The sequence below is a fragment of the Poecilia reticulata genome, chromosome 10 (genome assembly GCF_904066995.2).
Source record: "Poecilia reticulata chromosome 10, P_reticulata-male-v2, whole genome shotgun sequence".
Lineage (NCBI taxonomy): Eukaryota > Metazoa > Chordata > Actinopteri > Cyprinodontiformes > Poeciliidae > Poecilia > Poecilia reticulata.
The window spans coordinates 11472605-11490568 of NC_088839.1; the positions used below are offsets into that span (position 1 = coordinate 11472605).

The 17964-nt window shown below is 39.1% G+C and overlaps 1 protein-coding gene across 4 annotated transcripts; it reads right to left on the reverse strand.

Moving 5' to 3' along the window:
* Positions 1–2149: 2149 nt before the first annotated feature.
* Positions 2150–15866, reverse strand: rnf44 (ring finger protein 44). 4 transcript variants are annotated; one of them, XR_534545.3, is made up of 12 exons: positions 13778–15507; positions 12231–12423; positions 11455–11677; positions 11200–11367; positions 10025–10198; positions 9750–9911; positions 8588–8703; positions 8219–8306; positions 6646–6767; positions 6473–6572; positions 6233–6386; positions 2150–4510 (listed from the first exon to the last, which is right to left on the reverse strand). XR_534545.3 is itself a non-coding variant. In XM_008419536.3 (11 exons), the coding sequence occupies exons 2-11, from the start codon at positions 12335–12337 to the stop codon at positions 6324–6326; spliced, it is 1323 nt and encodes a 440-aa protein (XP_008417758.1). In that variant the 5' UTR covers positions 12338–12423; positions 15536–15866; the 3' UTR covers positions 2150–6323. The 4 variants fall into 4 exon arrangements, 3 of the variants coding, with proteins under 3 accessions (XP_008417758.1, XP_008417757.1, XP_008417759.1); XM_008419536.3 differs by lacking the exon at positions 13778–15507 and adding an exon at positions 15536–15866 and having other exon boundaries at positions 2150–6386; XM_008419535.3 differs by having other exon boundaries at positions 2150–6386.
* Positions 15867–17964: the final 2098 nt, after the last annotated feature.

Genomic DNA, 17964 nt, shown 5'->3' on the forward strand with positions numbered 1-17964 from the left:
ATTCAAGATGAGTGCGCCGTGGGGGGCGGGGGTGTACGATGGAGGGGCGGACGTATAACTAGTGTAGGAAGACCGTGGGAACCCTGGTTTGAACGAGCCATTAACCTGTACATAAGTTCAATATTTAAAACCCCCAAATTGACCTTATTGTTTTTTTTTTGGTTTGTTTTTTGACTTCAGTCTGTCATTAAACGACCAAATGCAGGTTTGTTACTATGTAAAGCAGACTGCCTCAACCGTATGAAGTTTAAACACAATATTTAACAGACGCCACAGCTTTCACATGTGGCTGTAACTAGTGTAGTAAAAGTCTGCCCATAGTGTGCCTGTGGTTACTCATAGATGCCTGTTTTTTTTTTTTTTTTTGCCTGTAACACCACAATGGGCTCATGTAAAAGATGTAATTTTCCAGCTATAAATTAAAAACGTTTTAAAAATGTGGGTTTATTGAGATTGTACAGCAACGTTGTGTGGCGTATTATGTGTCTTATTATGTGTCTTATTTCACTGATTCTGGAGGATTGAGAGAATTTTTCAAAAACGCGAGTTTTTTTTTTTTTTTTTTTAGCAATAGTTCACATGTTGTTGGACTTTTTACTGTTGTAATTCCATACTTTTTTCAGATTCTGATTTCTAGTATTCTGACAGTTTTAAAAATATTTTCGAAGTAGAAATGCAAAACTGCTGGGACAAAAGAGCTAGGGTTTTTCTACTGGGATTAGGTTTAAAAACAACAGATGAGTGATTAAGTTTATGCGTGTCGACGGTGTGACTGTGGGATTTTCCATACTCTTCTCTGCTTCCGTTTCCAGACATTCCAGTCAGAATGTCATTTATTTCAGCAGTTCTCTTTCCGTGGTAAAAGATTTTTAACGTCCTTTTTCTTTAAGAGGAACTCGAGTCGCAAATTTATAATTGTTCTCAAACTTTTCTTATCCACAATCATAATTATGCAGACAGTTTTATGTACATTCATGCAGCCCTACCTTATATTCACTTGGAACATCCCTTGGAAAGTTGCACCTCTACATCAACATTCAAGATAAAAAAAATTGGGATTTTTCTGTGATGAATGAACTGAATTGAACGATTAACATGTTTTTAACTGGAATGGTGTCATTGATGTGATTTTGCTTCTTTCCTGACACAGGAAAGCTTTTAGACATAATCCATCCATTTTTTTAATGGGATTTGGACCATTTTAAAAGCTTAATGCATCCCCAACTGCTCTATCCATTTTATAAGCTTACTAAAACTGCTTTGGATTGCTGTCTTGTTTAAACACTCAGTTGTCCCCAGGTTTCAACAATGTAACTGTTGTGGGAAAAAAAATAATTTCAGAGCACTCCATGTCCTTCGTTATTTAACTGTTACTGTGTTGCAACCTGTAGCTAACCAGCCCCACAGCTTGATGCTGCCACAACCATGTCAGGCGCTTGGAATTTTTAGCTTCGATTTCCCAAAACATATTTTTATTATTATTATTTTAGTTGCCAGAACTCGAGACTTAACATTTAAAAAAAGTTTTTCGAGGGCTTTTTCCTCAACGTCAACCAATTTATAAACTTGATAAAGAAATGTACCGTATTTTGAGGACTACAGGCCGCTACTTTTTTCTCACGCTTTGAACCATGTGGCTGGTAGCCCGGTGCGGCTTTTCTGTGGATTTTTCTTCAACCGCCAGGGGGCGCTTTAGCATAAAGTGAATAATTGGAAATCAAAGAAGAAAGCGCTAATTTTCATTTAGAACAAGCACATGCTAGCAGCAGGCATGACGGAGATACCAGCGGCTCATATATGTACGTTTCCAGTTTTTTTTAATTTTTTTATTCAACTTTGTGGGCGCGGCTTAAAGTGAGGTGCGCTCTATAGTCTGGAAAATACGGTAATCATAGATCCAAAACCAGAAGCTTGTACAAGTGTGACTGAGGTGCAACCTGCTAAGTAACAATTAATTAAAAATAGAAGTGGGTGTCCATCTATGGACTTGTGCTTATCTGTATAATTATAATCATGGATTTACAAAATATATATTCTTTCAAGTTGTCTGGAAATCAAAATTCCATCCTTTTCCAGACTTCTTCAGCACTTTGTTGCGGTCGGTAACTTCAAACTGTTTGACTGCAAGTCAGGTGAGACGAATGCCACGTTGGTATACATCATACATTTATTAGTGAACAACCCTCTCAAATCAGCCACAACAATTAAAAAAAATGATTGCACTACTTGGTAAAGCATAACTAGCAACTTTCATTTAAAAAAAGTACAAATCTTAAAAATTTCAAACAGTATACAGATGTATATATAATACACTAACTAGTTATGTTAAATGCTACAAACAATATGATTCCAATGGAATGAAAAAAAATTAACAATAAGAACCATTTCCTATATATAATATATATTAGTCGTTTTCTCCCGCCCACCCTCGCAAATACAAACATGGAAAACAAATGAGGTAACTGTAAATGTGCAAGTACCAAAGCAAAAAAATAAAACTAAAAAATATCTGCCTAAACACAGAACACATGCCCCCTGGCTCTGTGGGTGGGTGGGTTAAATCTGAAGTTCAGGCAAGGACCCCTGGAGGCCGAGGAGAGTAATAACAGTAAACCACTATCCCACCACAGCAAAAAATATCATTGGTAAACAATAAATGGCATCTACGGAGCAATCAATCACAATTCCTAAATAAACTTTAGCTGCTTATTGGAAAATCTTTTTTATTCCTTTAATTTTTTTTATTTATTTATACTTTTTTTTTTGCACCACACAAGCTGTGAGATTATTCATTATTCACTCTTAACAGAAAGACTACAAGACTCTATTTTGAGTTATCATTAAAATTAGCTCATTAACTAGGCCTTAAATGGAAGGTTCTTTTTTTAAATTTATTTAACAAGGTTGCTGGATACTGTCAATTAAATATACTTTTCCCCCATAAAGGAATAGTGCTAACATTACCATGAATTAAGGTATCTTCTATATGTGAACAATACATTTTTAAAGATATTCATACACTGAGAGCAAGAGCCTGATAGGCAGATACAGTACTACACTGAAATAAGTATGACAACACTTTTATTCGCTTTTTTTTTTTTTTTTTTTTGCTTTTTACTTAAATCCCTTAAAACTATATTGATTTTCACTGACATTGTTTCGGGGTATTGGTATAACATGCTTTTAAGAATACATGAGATCCATGACAAACTATTGCATTCACGCGTGTGAGTTTCCATACCTAAAAGCAGAACATCTAGCACCTTTTCACTATGGCTTTTTGATAAGACTACAGTAGTATCAGAGCGTGTATTTCTCAGTCGTTAGGGCAATAACAGTAACACAATGTATGTAAGAATTAACCTTTTTTTTCCTTTCGGTTTTTTTTTTTTTTTACTTTTAAATATGTCCCCCTATATAAAATGAAGTTAGCGCAATAAAATCTTGTAGTCATTCAGTTCTATTACAAATGTGTGCAGTACAATGCATGGCAGTTATCAGCTGAGCGTTAAGATCCAAACTTCCAGAACCCGAGCCAACTAGAGCTAAAAAAAAAATCAGTTGGGATCTGGTTGACGAGCATGCATATTGTGCACCATTAAATAGGTCCCCCACCAGATTTTTTATTTTTTAAAGATATCCTCCACTGTAACATTTGGTTTACCCTCTTTTTTTATTTTTAAAGTCATGCAAAAACACATCTGAAGTCAATTTAGGAGTGACTTAGGTAGGATAAGCGTGCGCTGTGGCACATTTAAATATGGGATCGCAACTGCTATGAAAATATGGTCGGAGTACAAGAACAGAAGTCTAACAGGTTTGAATAATACACTTGTAATGAGTTATCGTCTTTTCAGTGAGTATTGTTAACATACGTATTGATCTTTTCTTGCATGCCTGTCTTTAAATGGTGTAATATTTACTATTTCAGACAAAACAATAGTATAATTGGTTACAATAAATCATTTATGGTCCAAGAAAACCAACCAAACTGAATTCAGATACACCCTTTTCATGGCATCCGTTCCATTTTGAAAAAAATAAAAAAAATGGACTGTTCATCTTTATTTTTGTTTATTTTTTTATATATATATATACCGAGAGGCCCTGAGAGATTTTTTTTTTTAAACTTACAATATATGCCAGCAAATAGATATGTACACATAGGTTAATTCTCAAAGCTGTGGGTTTAACTCATTTAAATGGCTTTTTTTTCTCTTGAAGGTGGCACACGTCAAAGACTCACATTCACTTAAACAAAAGTAAAGAAAAGGCAAGAATCCTTTACACGTCAAAGCAAAGGTTACGACTGCCTGTTAGTGCTCACCGGGGCAGTTAAAGAGACAAGAGTGAATTCCAAGCAAAAGTTCATTCGTTGCTCTTTCCCTTCCTAACCCCAATTATACGTCCTGTTTTTCACGCGTAACACGAGCGGGGGGGAGGAGGGAGGAAGGGACCAGAAGTCTTACAGTGTCTCTACACAACCGAACGCTCCAGCTGAATCTTCTGACTGTGGGAAAACAAGACAGCTGGTGTTAACACACGGAGCGTCACCAGAGACTTCTAACATTCATCTGTCTTCAAACATTTATCTAAAAGCATCCACACCGAAGCTATACACACAGTTGCTCTTTTACAACACCGTTTAACCATAGCCTAAGACAATGACCTGACCAAGTTACCAGATTAGAACAGACACCTAATGCAAACATCATTAGTGCTTCAACGGTCTCCTTCAATGGATTCTTCTCTTGAGGATAATAAAACCAATAAATAAAACACTTTTTTTTTGTTCTCCTTTTAAAAACTATTCAAAGAAGTGGAAACGACAAAGTACTTTTTTTTTTAGGATTAGTAACAGGTTTGTGCTTGTCAACGTCATAAAAAGGCAGATCTGAAATATTTAACAGTAGGCTAAATACGTATATTGGATTTGGCTCACAAAGAAAGAAATAAAAAGCCAAAGTCTTCCTAAAAGGGGAAGAAAATGTCCGCTCACAGCACGTATTGCTTCCTGCATGGGCTTCCAGAACTCGTCGGTATCGGCGGTGCCTTTAGACGAGCTCTTCCTTTCTTTTAAAACAACCAGAGTGTAACCACATGCTATTTTTCCCCCCCTAGTGGTGCTTTTCTTTTCTTTTTTTTTTTTTTTCTTTTCTTTTTTTTTGGGTGAGCAAGCAGTTCTTTTTAGTATGCTTCTATGTCTCATCTTTTCTTAAAAGTGAATCATTTTGGTGGCAATGCTTGATAATATTGCTAGTCTGAATCAACAGTTCATGCAAATCCTAGCATGCTGCCCTGTATCCAGTGGTTACACAAAATGCATTGGCTCTGTGAACAGGACAAACATCCACACACACACACACACTCACGCACGCACACATACGCACGCACTTGCTAGAGAAACAATGCCGACGTGGAGAGAGGATTGTAGCACTTGTGCAGTTAACGGCGGACGACCCCACAACCCCCCCACAAAAAAAAAAAAAAAAAAAAAAAAAAAAAAAAATTCCATCAATCCATCACTGCTTTTGTACAGATCTGTGTTCCAGAAAAGATTATGAGGGCTCGGAGACGCCTCTACAAGCTGCACGTCCTGTCCGTTTGCAGTCCACGACCTCGGGCTTAGCAGAATCTGTATGCCACTGCAGCAAATCACACTTTCACAACAGCATTGGCAAAGTTTAAAACAATTAAGGAGGAAATCTATTAAAAACAATCGATACGTTATTGCAGAACATACATTATTAACAAGTCACTTTGCCATACACCAACACAAACATGCATCTCCGATGGTTAAGCGTTGCCTCTGAACACAGAAACCCACGTTGAAGTACTCCTAATATTTTTTTTTTCTTCTGCTAATTGCACAAGGCGTCCAAGCCTGCCATCCTCCAGGCTTCCTGACTCATCTCCTCCAATGCAGGACTCCTACTTTTTTTTTTTGTGAACACTACCAAAAAAAATCCACAAATGAAAAAGAGGAAACCCTGTAAACAAAAGCAGCAAATAATGCATTGTAGGGGAAAATCTTTGGAATCTGCAACGTGGGGGGGATGGGGGGCAGAGACAGAAGTGGCTGGCAATCCCAGAACTCTGGCTGTAGGCAGTGGGTTTCGTGACACTCGCACAACGAAGCACAGCGGAGGAACAACGCGCTCCAGAATCAATCCTGGGTTTCTTTATCGTCAACTGAGGGGCAGGAGTAGAGGGTTTGTTAAGCTATATTTACTGGAGGACGCAGGTTATGTGGCAGGTGTCCCCAGCATTTGAGACAGACTCTGGTGGGTGCAGCATTCCAGTTCAACACACAGAGACCTGTCTCACTCCGCCTCCCGGTGGACGTCCGAGGCATCTGCTCGACAGATTGGGCAAGTGCGATTGGTCTGGAGGAGAAAAAGTAGAAACGCTTTAGCATCCAGAAAAAAAAGTGCTAAAAACTAAGCTTTACGGGAAAAAAATCCCAACTTACCTTTAACCATTTATCCACACATTTAGCATGGAACTCGTGGTTACAAGGTAACACTCGAAGTAGCTGCCTACACTCAAAGTCACTAAAGCACACCACACACCTGTGGGGAGAAAATCATACAGGTGAGGGATTGCTAAAGGACGAATCTACAAACAGCTTGAGGAGAGACTTACAGCGTTTGTTCAGATAGATGATTCTCTGAGTTAAATCTGTAGGACGGAAGTTGCTCTATGTCTGCTTTTGTGAGCCCACGTGGTTTTGCTTCACCCAACCTCTCTGCCAAATTCAGTAGTGCCTTAAAAGACAAAAGAGAAAAAGGTGCCATTATGCGACCGCTGCCATGTTTGGTCAAAGAGCGAACAATTCCACACTCAAAATTTCAAGATTTACGTGGATGATTTTTCTGGCCACGTAAACAAGGAAAAGTCTGAAATTAAACTTTTAACATGCTTTGCAGTAATGAGGCTTTAAATATGTGATACATATAAATATACATAAAAGAAATGAATCACAACCTCTCTGCTGTTTATAGCTTACAAAACAACAAAAACCTAACCTCATCTTCAGATGTTCCATCACCTGAATAACATTTATCCATGACACATCACAGGTGCGTACGCCTTGGTTTCCAAGACAGTTGATCCACAAGTGTTAAACTTCCACACAGGACATTTTTTTAAATCTGGGGGTAGGCCACAAGATGGCGCTCATGCAAAAACCAGGCAATATTGATTTAGGGTGATTAATCTCTGGAAATATATTTATCTGAAATAATGACAGCTTGCAAAACTCAAGAATATATGATAAAATATATTTTCTTAATTCCACCATTTGCCAATCACTGCTCCTGCTTAAACTCACAATTTTGTTAACTGCTCATTTCAAACTAGAAGGTAAGTCCTCAAGCTAATATCCACTCTTGCAGTTCTGTTTTAGGCTGGTACTAATGTACTTGTTTGCCTGCATGTACCTGTGATGTCCTTTGACCTCTTGGTAGCAATCAATGTGCCATTACACCCAACTAAATTAGTTTCTTCATAAGTTTGCCCTGCTTATATTCTGGACATGTAGAAACATGACTCAAGCAGAAACTTTTCTTAAAAAAAAAAGTTTTGTTCACAGATGACATTAAGACACGTTTAAAGACAAAGCAGGCAGCCTTAACGACACAGAGGTCCGAAAATTATACAAGCGTGAAAGCTAACGGGTGCTAGCTGAGTGTGGCCTTTTTGCAGGACTACATGCTCAATTTGTGTTTAAGAATGCTGTAAGGTGCTGCTGTATCATTCAGAGGAAACTTCCTGCACCTTGTTACTACATTTCTGACAATAAAGTAAACAACACAACAGTGAGAAGTTATTGATTTGCTGCCTTAGCAGACATAATTAGCAAGGCAAAGAGTGTTGCTGGTCCTCCTCATAAACAGACGACTATATCCACATGCTTTAACATCTCATAGGTTAAAAAAAAAACTCTCAAAATCTATAAATGGCTAAATGTAACTTGTGGCATAAAGCCTTTAAAGTAGTCAATAGATTTATATAGAAAATGCAGTCTAAATCAAAAATAACTTAACATGGAAGATGAGAGAAGAGGCAATGGATGGCCTCTGAAGTGTAATCTGATTTTTCTTTTTATATTATTTTGTTTCAACTACCCAAAATACACACAAATCAAAGATTTATATCAGGCAAAAAATTCCTTCATCAAATGTTGAATGAGAAACATTCAACAAAAACCACTAACTTCATAGTTCTCCATCTCCACATCATCCACATCCAGGTCTAAGCTGATGGCTGGGCCCACTGCTGTTGGAGGCACAGGAAGCATTGACCTGCACAGAAAGAGAGGTATTAACCAATGTGCACACATTGAACCAGTCGTATCAGCCTCAGTGTACCACCACACGCTCTGCAAATTCAAGCCAGGTGAAAAATATCTACCCATGTGATAAATGTAAGCAAAACTATCAGCCTCACACTTCTTTTGTTCTAGTAGAAAAGCTTATTTGTGATCTTGTACATGTGATATATATGTGAGAACTGATTGGGTCCTAAATGTAAACAGCGTGTCTCTAAATTTCATTAACAGAGTTCTTTTACTGCAGGTACTTACAGGAAGTAAGGGAGGAAGCCAGGGTAGTAAGACGGAGGTGGAGGAGGAGGCGGGAGAGGCTGCTGCAACCGAAATCTTTGTCCGTTCACTCGCCGTGGCAGCATGTGGGGATATGGCTGCAAAATGGATGAAAAAACCCCCCAGAACATTTAGATTATTAAGTTCAGATAAAACCTAACCCTGTCACTGTCATTTCTTGTGCTTTTTCGACCGAAGTAAAACAAGCTAACATAAGAATCTTGGCATATAAAAACAACCTGGCATCATTTTACAGTAATGTGGAAAAACTAATGCAAAAACAGTAGCCTGCTGTAGCTCAGGTTTATGCTTTAAATAAGAAGAATTTGCAGTTCTGCAAAAAATACCTTTCAATCTGTTACAAGAATATTATAACACCAAAAAAAAAAGACTATAAAAGCAAAGAAACAAGAATTTTAAACATCATCCAGATGGTGTTGTTGAAGCTAAAAGAAGAGAACTATTAGATCTGAGAAACCTGCTGATGCCCAGAACTGGCTAATTTACAGCTCCATAAGCCCTGACCGATGACCCACCCGTCAGAATCTCAGAAATACAATCTGTCCCCCCCAACAGCAAATGGAAATACCATACATAAGCACAACTAGGCCAGGCTAATACGTCCACTGCTGCTCACTCATCTTATATCATAGGCTTTAGGATGTCTTAAGCTTGAGAGCATCAACAGCTCTGACTCTTTCGTCTCAACATCAAACTTAAAACCATCAAACGCCATGAATAAGTTACAAGTCCTTTTTAATCTCCTTCAATAATTACTATAAATAAAAGTGGTAAGAAAGAAGGCTCTTGGTACCGATTTAAGCAAACTACTTCATAAAGCAGAAAACCATAATTAGTTGAGGCCACGTTTGCCTGTTAGCCATACTAAACACATCACCTGCTTATTGCAAGCTGCATTATGGGTAAGAAGAACAACTACAAAGGTGCATTTAAGCAACTTGCTTCTGCCAACACTGCACCAGTTCAGCTGCTCAGAGGACCCCGTTATGAGACCGTGGATGTAATGAATATTTTCCAGCTGTGAATGTGTGTTAAATAGGTCAGGCTAAAAAAAAGTGATGAGGGCACCGTCAATTCCCCTTCAGAAAAAAAAAAAAAAAAAAAGACTGGCAAACCATCTTACCACTCCGAAGGGAAGCTCCTGATGCAGAGGCTCTTGAGGAAGATACTGTAGGGGCAGTGAAGGAGGCAGCGCTGGTGGATGATGAGAGGGAGGGTAAGAGAAGGTGCCTAATGGGTGCTGGTCCCCTCTTAGGTCAACTTCATTGTCTACCCTCTGTAGAGGCTAGAAGGACAGAATGTCTCATCGTCAGACTCACAGGCTCAGAAGACATTCACACACAAGCCAAGGCTTGTTGTTTGTTGTGTTAATATTAATAAGTGTTTAATAAGACTTACCATGCGTGGGTGCTGAGGCTGTAAAGGGACAAACTGGCTCAAAGGAGTAAGGTGCGGCGGCTGGTGGGGGGGTACAGATGGGGTCGGGTGCAATACAAAATGTTCGCTGGACATCAGCGGTGGAAAAGCTTGATAAGACACAGGTATATGCTGCATGGTACATGCCTGTATGAGCTGGGGAGAAAAGACAGCAGAGGCAAAGAACCAAACATGACTCTCAGGGAATCAAACCCATAGCTAAAGAATCCTCCATAAAAAAGAAAGCTAGTTTTCTCCTGGTATTATTAACAACAAGCCAGCTTGAATGAGAGCATGTTGTAAGCATGTAGTGAACAGAGGCAACACAGTGCATAAAAAAAAACCCCACACACCACTGACGGTACGGTCACAACAACAGGCTAACAAAATGACTAATTTCTACAGCAGCACATACAGTGTCTGGCAAAAGGACTTAGAACTTTTAACATTTTGTCACACTACAACCAAAACCCTCCAATTAGGTTAATAAAAATTAATTAACTTAAGTTTTCTCTCCAGGTAATACAAAGTAGCGCATAAATGTGAAGTGGAAGAAAACAACACACTGTTTTCAAATTCTCTTACAACCCGAAATCTAAACAATGCGACGTGATTGGTATTTAACTGAGTTAAATCAATATTTTGTAGAAACACCCTTCTCTAATTAAATTCCAGCTTGTCAGTTTAGGTGGATGGCAAAGTCTTGATATGTTTACAGCTAGCCTGTGCTCTATAATTACACGTTATTTAACAGACTTCTAAAAGGAATTTTGCTTATAAAAGTCAGAGTAAATAGAAACTTACATAACTTCGCTTACATATCACTATTATAGGATATTTTGATTAAACCATAATATAAAATCTCAATAAAGCAGACTCAATTTTCTGAATGTAATGTGACAAAGTGCAAAAAAGTTCAAGGGTTATCAATTCTTTTGCAAGGCAATGTATTCAACTTCTCCACAGAAAAAAATTACTGTGTATTTTACTGAGCTGCTGCCAATTACTGTCCAAATGTGGAGACAGACATTTTTAAACCAAGCAACTCGCTTTTTTTTTGTCTTTTCTTTTTGCTGTGAACAGTGACAGATTGCATGGCTGGTATGGTGTGCTACATGGATGCCACTGACATTTAAGCTCTTCCTTTTCAAACTCACAGGAGGAGGAAGGCAGCAGAGCAGAGAGAGCTGTCCGCTGAACATTACCGAGCATGCTGGGAGCTGCTGAGTGTTGCACCCTGGAAGGGGCTGCCCGGTGTGAATGGGAAATCCATGGGTCGTCACCGTCGTAACAGTGTAAGATATTGGAACGGATCCCTGGTGCATCTTTTAAAACGAGAGACAACGAAGGCGGTCGGCGAGAGGGTTTCACACAGCGAATGAAAATTCTGTCTTTTCCTGGCGTTGCGTTACCTGGTCATGTAGATCCACCATGATGGGGCTCTGCTGGGGCAGGTGGGTCGCAGGGTGAAGCATGCGTGGTGCTGTGCTGGTGTGGCTGTACTGTCTGGACTCATCTAAAGGAACCTGTTGGGGGTGTTGGGAGAAAAACAGGTGGTGGAAGTTCTCATCCTGGACCTGGGAAGTGTGCAGTACAGGTCTGTCTCGTCTCCCCCACTGCCGTCTCACTGGTGGGCTATAGAGAAAAAGAAGGAAAGCTTATTTATTCCCTGCTGCTGCTGGCTGCAAATACAAAATAAAATAATGCAATGCAAATTTGTTTGCAAACATTTTGCCCTGTTCACACACTGGTTCAGTCACAAATACATCAACATGGATAAAAAAAAGGAACTATTGTTGATATTTATCATGTCTTGTTTTGTTACAAATTTTAATGGAGCACCTTTTCTGCTTTATTCTCTCATTTTCTCATAAATTCATTGACTACTGTGTTTTGCTTGTATATAGGCAACCATATTTACAGCTCACCATGTGGCCACACTAACTCAACTAAGTTCAACAGGAGGAAATGTGATTATGCACCAAAAATCATCATATGATGTTCTGACCAGACCACACACATTTTTCCACATGTTATAAACAAACCTTGACTGCACACATAAAATCCATGTGTGAATGAACAGCACATACATTTTCAGGTTTTGATTTATTTTCAATGTAAAACATTCTCAAAGAAGATAATTTGAAAAATAAAATAAATTAAATAAAAAGGCGAGAAGAAACGTCACCTTCTCCTGAGATGCACTGGGGCGTTGCAGGGCTCTCCGAGGAACCTCCTGGGGTTTAAGGGGGCTGTTGGTGGCAGCCTATTTACTGCTAATTCCCATGGTCGCATTGGTGACGTCGTGCAGACGAGTCACACTCTGGGGAAAGAAAGTGTACAGTGGAGGCACTTGTATGTGGCCTCTGATTGTCTTAACCCTGTGGGAGAGGGGGAAAAAAATCAAATCAACAACAATGCTTTATGCACATGATCTTTAAGCATAGAAAATTATGACCTGTAAGGATTTCTTTTGCATTTAAAAAAGGGCACCAAATGTTAGGGATGAAATTGCATTTAGTCACAATTTGTAGTAAAAAAAGGCACTTTTTGAACATAGCAGGGGCCCCACTTTGAAAGTAATTATGTCCTGTAGCTAAATGTAGAAGAACAGTATTACATATTAGATTTAGTGCAGATGGCAGGAAACAATTGCTGCGTAAAAATGTTCTATAAAAAATTTATTTTCTGCTTGGTTTAATTCTTATGTCTGCCCAAAATATATGTTGTCTCCATTACCAGGTAATAATATGTGTTAATGTTCCCAACAACAACAACAAAAAGCCTCTTTTTGCACAGCTTTCAAAGGTTGAGGAGTTGCAGCGCTCTGCCACACATAGAGTAGCAGTGTCATGCCACACGGGGCCACATGGGGACAAAATGAGTATAAAGGGAAAGTAAAGTCTAAATAAAGTCCAACACATTAAACGTATTAAATTTAATCCAATCAGAAGCTTAAATGATTATTAGGCTTAAGGTCAAATCATTTAAACAACTAAATACAACATGTGTATGACTTCAGCTGATTTGAAGAAATCTGCTCAACTAAAGCAAACATACATTTCATAGACACATTTCAATGATTTTCTAAAATCTTTATGGCACATGCAGGCATCATGGTATTATTCCCAGTAATGCATGGAGCCCAAATAGTTTGCATATACAGAAGTGCAAAAAAAAAAAAAAGGAAACCAGCATATCTCCACTTCATATAGAACTCATTTGTATATTTTATGATAAATTGGCTAATACCTGGGCTGACTTTATTTCTGTTTATAAGTGAAGGCCATGGAAGAAACAGGGGTCGCTGTGGCTTGCCTTAACAAAAACATGGGCTGCCATGTGCTCATAGGACAAAGCAACAACAAAAGATGTGATAGGCAAGAAGCACTGCTCGCTAGTGCACACTTTCTGAGACCGCTGCTACGTTGCAAGAGTTTTCTTTCAAGACTAAGGCAAAGCATTGTGGAGGCTGTCGAAGTAAAAAGCGATACTACGCTTTAGCCAGCTTTAAGTCTCATATTTTGTGGAAAAACTAATGTGTCCTTTTAGCGAAGCTATGCTAATGCTTTGTCCAACACTCCCCAGCTTCAGGTGACCAGCAAGCTAGTCATAGCTAAGTCATACGCGCATTTTTACTGTGTTTACAGCACAGTTACATGTTACACCAAGGAAAGAGCACTTCCATATCATAATGGTACTATAAGCTTAAGCAAAACACAGACAACAGCTTACTTTCTTAGCTAGTTTGCTTCCTTGGTGATTGGAGAGGGCTGCAGGTGTTTCAGCTTCCGAAATCTCGTATCCCATTCGAGTTGTTTATTTTCAAAGGATTTCGTCTAAGCGAATTTCCTTGTCCAACATAGAATGTAGTGGTAACAGGCCATCAACAGACTGCCGTTTCTTCCGTCAGATATCTGACAATAAACGTGCCCCCCCACCCCGACTGAGAGGGTACTAGCTTGCTAACGTTAGCCACCTTACACACGCTCTCAGTTGCTGCATAAGGAGAGCCGTGCTCCCCGGAAACCATGGAAACGCTAACCGTTACCGACACCGTCTACCTGAGAGGGGAAACGCCGTTAACGGTCGTTCTAAGCGAAGGTTATTTCCCCAACGACAGAAAACATCCCGTTGGCGCGTGTATGATTCTTGAAGTGCATTGTTATGATAAAGCCCCGCCCCCCTCATGTCGGCGACCAATAAGGGCAGAGAAATCGCAGACAGCAGACATCCCAGACAGAGTCTTAGCTACAATGTATCAAAACAAGCGGCGCCTGTTGTTACTGGCTTATAAATAAAATGCTCCCTCATACGTGGCAAGGAAACCTAAAAGTCAATAAATAGAATTACACTATATAACTTTAGGGTATATTTGTTTGCTCTTTATTTTCTTCTAGAATAGAACAGAGTGGAAAAAATTGTTTGCTTATTTTTCACAAGAGAAAGAGATTCCAGAGAATCAGCAGCAAATAAAATGATGGTTACATAGTAGCTCACAATGAAGACAATGCTATTATTAACAGCTGTAAAAATCCAGGTTTGGAATGAATTGTGGATTAAAAGGAAATGCGATCTTAAATAAAGAACATGCACTAGAATATCAGTTCAATTTGTGCTTTGTATATTTCTGCAAAACTACTCGTGCAAGAAAAATGAATCCGTGCAAGGAACAACAAAAATGTAAACAGCTATTTTGTTTGTCCGGAGCAGAGTTGAACATCTTAACAGCGACAATGTTATACGATGATGGTGTTATAATTTAGCTAATATAACAGTCATAACACACACATATCTAGTCAACCTACAAAGACTTTGGGCGTCTTTCCCTTTAAGAAAAGTTACTTCACTAATAAAATCGCATTAACTACTAACTTCACATTTCAAAACTTATTTATGCAAGTTACAGCAAGCTTTCAGACAACGTAATGTTTTGTTTTTTTTTAATTATTATTCTGGCCAAACTTTCACTGAGCTCTGTGCTGACTCTCACTGGAGGCCAGAGCGGTCCTCGTTATGTAACATTGCACTTTCCTGATCCAGTCAGCTCTCTGCGTGTCAGGAGAAAACTTGCATCTTTGCCTTTTGCAGACCAACGTCGGCTCCAGCTGCAAAATCTGATGCTGCACTTGATGATCATCGAAGTAGATTCCGTGTCATGTGCGAGGCCCGTCTTGTCTACAGAGACTTATGAGATTATGTTGTGTAATTTAATCGAAACTCCAAAGCGCTGGAGCGACTATGTGTCAATGTTCTGAACGCGTCCAACTTTCTGCACCTGTCTGATGACGGTGGAAAAGGAGAGGAGCCGCCGTGCATGCACTACATGTAAACATTACAACATCGCTCTCGGTGGCAGCAAAACAAGGAGGGGCTGGAGGGGTTGAGCAGGATGACAGCTAACAGTCAAGCCGCCTTCCGCCACAAAATGTCGCGCAACTTTGCGAAATTTCGCCGAGCCAAAGCAGCAGCAAGAGGGAAGAGTGCATTTACCTGATTGTTAATGTGAGACCATCTGATCTGTGATATTTCCCTTATAACGCTCTCATCTCGTTAGGCTAAGTGCGGCATCCTCTGGTCGAGCTGTTACCGTGTGGAACATTCCGTGGATTTCACCACTGCTGGGGAAAAAAGGTCCTAATAACAAGCGTCCCACGTTATCGGCACATGCTGAGAATGGATTGTGCCGTCTTATGGCTTCCCAACTTCCAAGATTATACCCGTAAAAGCCACATTTTTGGTTAGGCAGCGCTAAACCAGCCCTGCGGATGTTTTGGGTTTCTGCAGTTGTCAGTTACACCCCCATTTCGGCGTATTGCAAGGGCAGGGAGCGCACGGCGAGCGGCCATTTTTACCGTAATGGACAGAAAAGCGTCTCAGTTTGATTTTGAAACTTCAAGGCTCGTTTCACTGATGAACCTTGAGGAAAGACATTGGCTTTCTGGTCTTACAATTAAAATAAACAGGTTTACCAAAGAAAAAGCGTATTTCAGAAAGCCATGCTGTTCACTTATTTCAAGCGTTTATCTTGTTTTAGAGGTATGACAAATTATTTGTATGTATGCTGTACAGGAGCAGGACCATGTCAGCAAGTTAACCAATGGACTTTAAGTAAGCTCCTTTGGTTAGCTTAATGATACTCAAATGTCAAACACCATTCAACTGATTTATTGGAAATTTGTAAAGAATAAATCAGCCTAAAAGCTTCTAAACGGTGCCTGGTCAAGAGCTCTAACAGCCCTACAATTGCACCTCACAGATAGCAACCAGTACCCTCACCTAAGGGAAGGGTAACCATTTCCTCTAAAGCGGATGATCTTTGCTGAGTAGGATGGTTTTGGCCTTTTTCACTCCATTCTAGATGTCAGAGAGGGGGCACTGTCGAATGCCAATTATTCTTTCAATAGACATACAGCTCTTATTTTTCAAGGACAAGTTGCTATGTCTTGAATAAAACCAAATGTCAAAACAAACTCGATAAAAGATTCATAAAATAAAACAAAATTCTTTTGGGTTTTTAAAAAAAATCCATGTTAAAAAGATTCGACCTATAGAAAACATCTTTGCATGGGTGTTGGTCGAACTTGAGAGAAATGCAACTGTCGTCGGTTTCCACAAGAGATTCTTTGATTATTGTCAGTACAGCAGGGTGGGTAGTTTTCCTGATGTATATTATAATTTGTTTTGCTTATATTCACCTTCAGATAATGCTCATAACAAAACTTTCCAAAACAACAGGTCCGTGTTGAATCTCTCCATCCTGCACAGACTGACTACAGCACTGTCCTCTGCAAACTTGGGGTGACGTCTGTTTTTAAAGACACCATCATTATTTGCTGAATTGTATTAAATGCTGAAGTAAAACGCGCAAATAAACTGAATAGAGGTCAAAACCACAAGCTCAGAATCATTAAGTTCTCTTGGGTATTTGTTTTTTTTGCCACTAGTACAAGCTAGATTCCTTCCAGAGCTTGTAAACCTTTAGCTTAATGGGAGACAGGTTAAACGGTTTAAGGAAAATTGGTCTGCACCAACTTTATTGTGTCTGACTGTTATCCTGTCAAGCCCGGAGTTTTCCTTGATTTTACAGCTGTAGAAAATAGATCTAACTGAACATTGATCGCAGACTCGCAGAAGATGAGACAACATAAAATGTTTCCTTTGTATTTTTGTAAAAGTCTGTTCGTCATTACAATCTTCTTCAAAATCATTCACAGCGTTTGCAAGCCCCAACTGATCCTTAAAATCCCCTCTAATCATCTATTCCTTTCATTGTTCTGGCTTTCACAGATCTTTAATTTCATTAAAATATGTTGAAGGTTTGCCCTTCTGACCCCATATCTGGCTGCTTTTTTTGCCTCCACCTTCTCCTTATCTTTATTGTATAAAAAGGCATAATAGTTTTTATGTAACACATCACTGCTGGGTTTACTTCAGAATCAATAAAAAACATTGACATTTGTGCTCTCTGGGGCTCCTTTCAGTTCCTGCAGCTACAGTCTTATAATATGGTATTGTAATTGAACCATAGCAGAGATTCAAGGCTTTGAATCTCAAGGTTTTAGGTATGGCACTTTTTAGGACAAGTTGTTATGTCGTTTAGCCGCCACAAGAGGGGGCAAAAAATAATATTAAAAGTCCTCTAATCCAACATTGTCTTTTGTCATTATCCTCAGTTGACAAAGGACGTGGCCAATGAATGTGGTTTGAAGTAAAATAACAGTAAATTCACCTGAATATTATTTGTTTCTCTATAAGTAATGTAAGTTGTTCAAAAGCATGTCTAAATATGACTTCTTCATCCTTTTTAATTTGACTTGACAGAGAGACAAGCACCACAAACTTTTATTGAAGGAGGAGAGCAAAACACAGGCCGGGGTTCTTTTCTTGTCTTTTATTTTCTTATGGGACAATATCAAGGA

Excerpts from the sequence above, each read along its gene's own strand:
- rnf44 (XM_008419536.3), bottom strand. The coding sequence starts at position 12,337 with ATGCGACCATGGGAATTAGCAGTAAATAGGCTGCCACCAACAGCCCCC. Across the intron at positions 11,368-11,454 it reads TGGTGGATCTACATGACCAG|ATGCACCAGGGATCCGTTCC; the intron begins GTAACGCAACGC and ends TCGTTTTAAAAG. Across the intron at positions 6,768-8,218 it reads TGGAGATGGAGAACTATGAA|GCACTACTGAATTTGGCAGA; the intron begins GTTAGTGGTTTT and ends TTGTCTTTTAAG.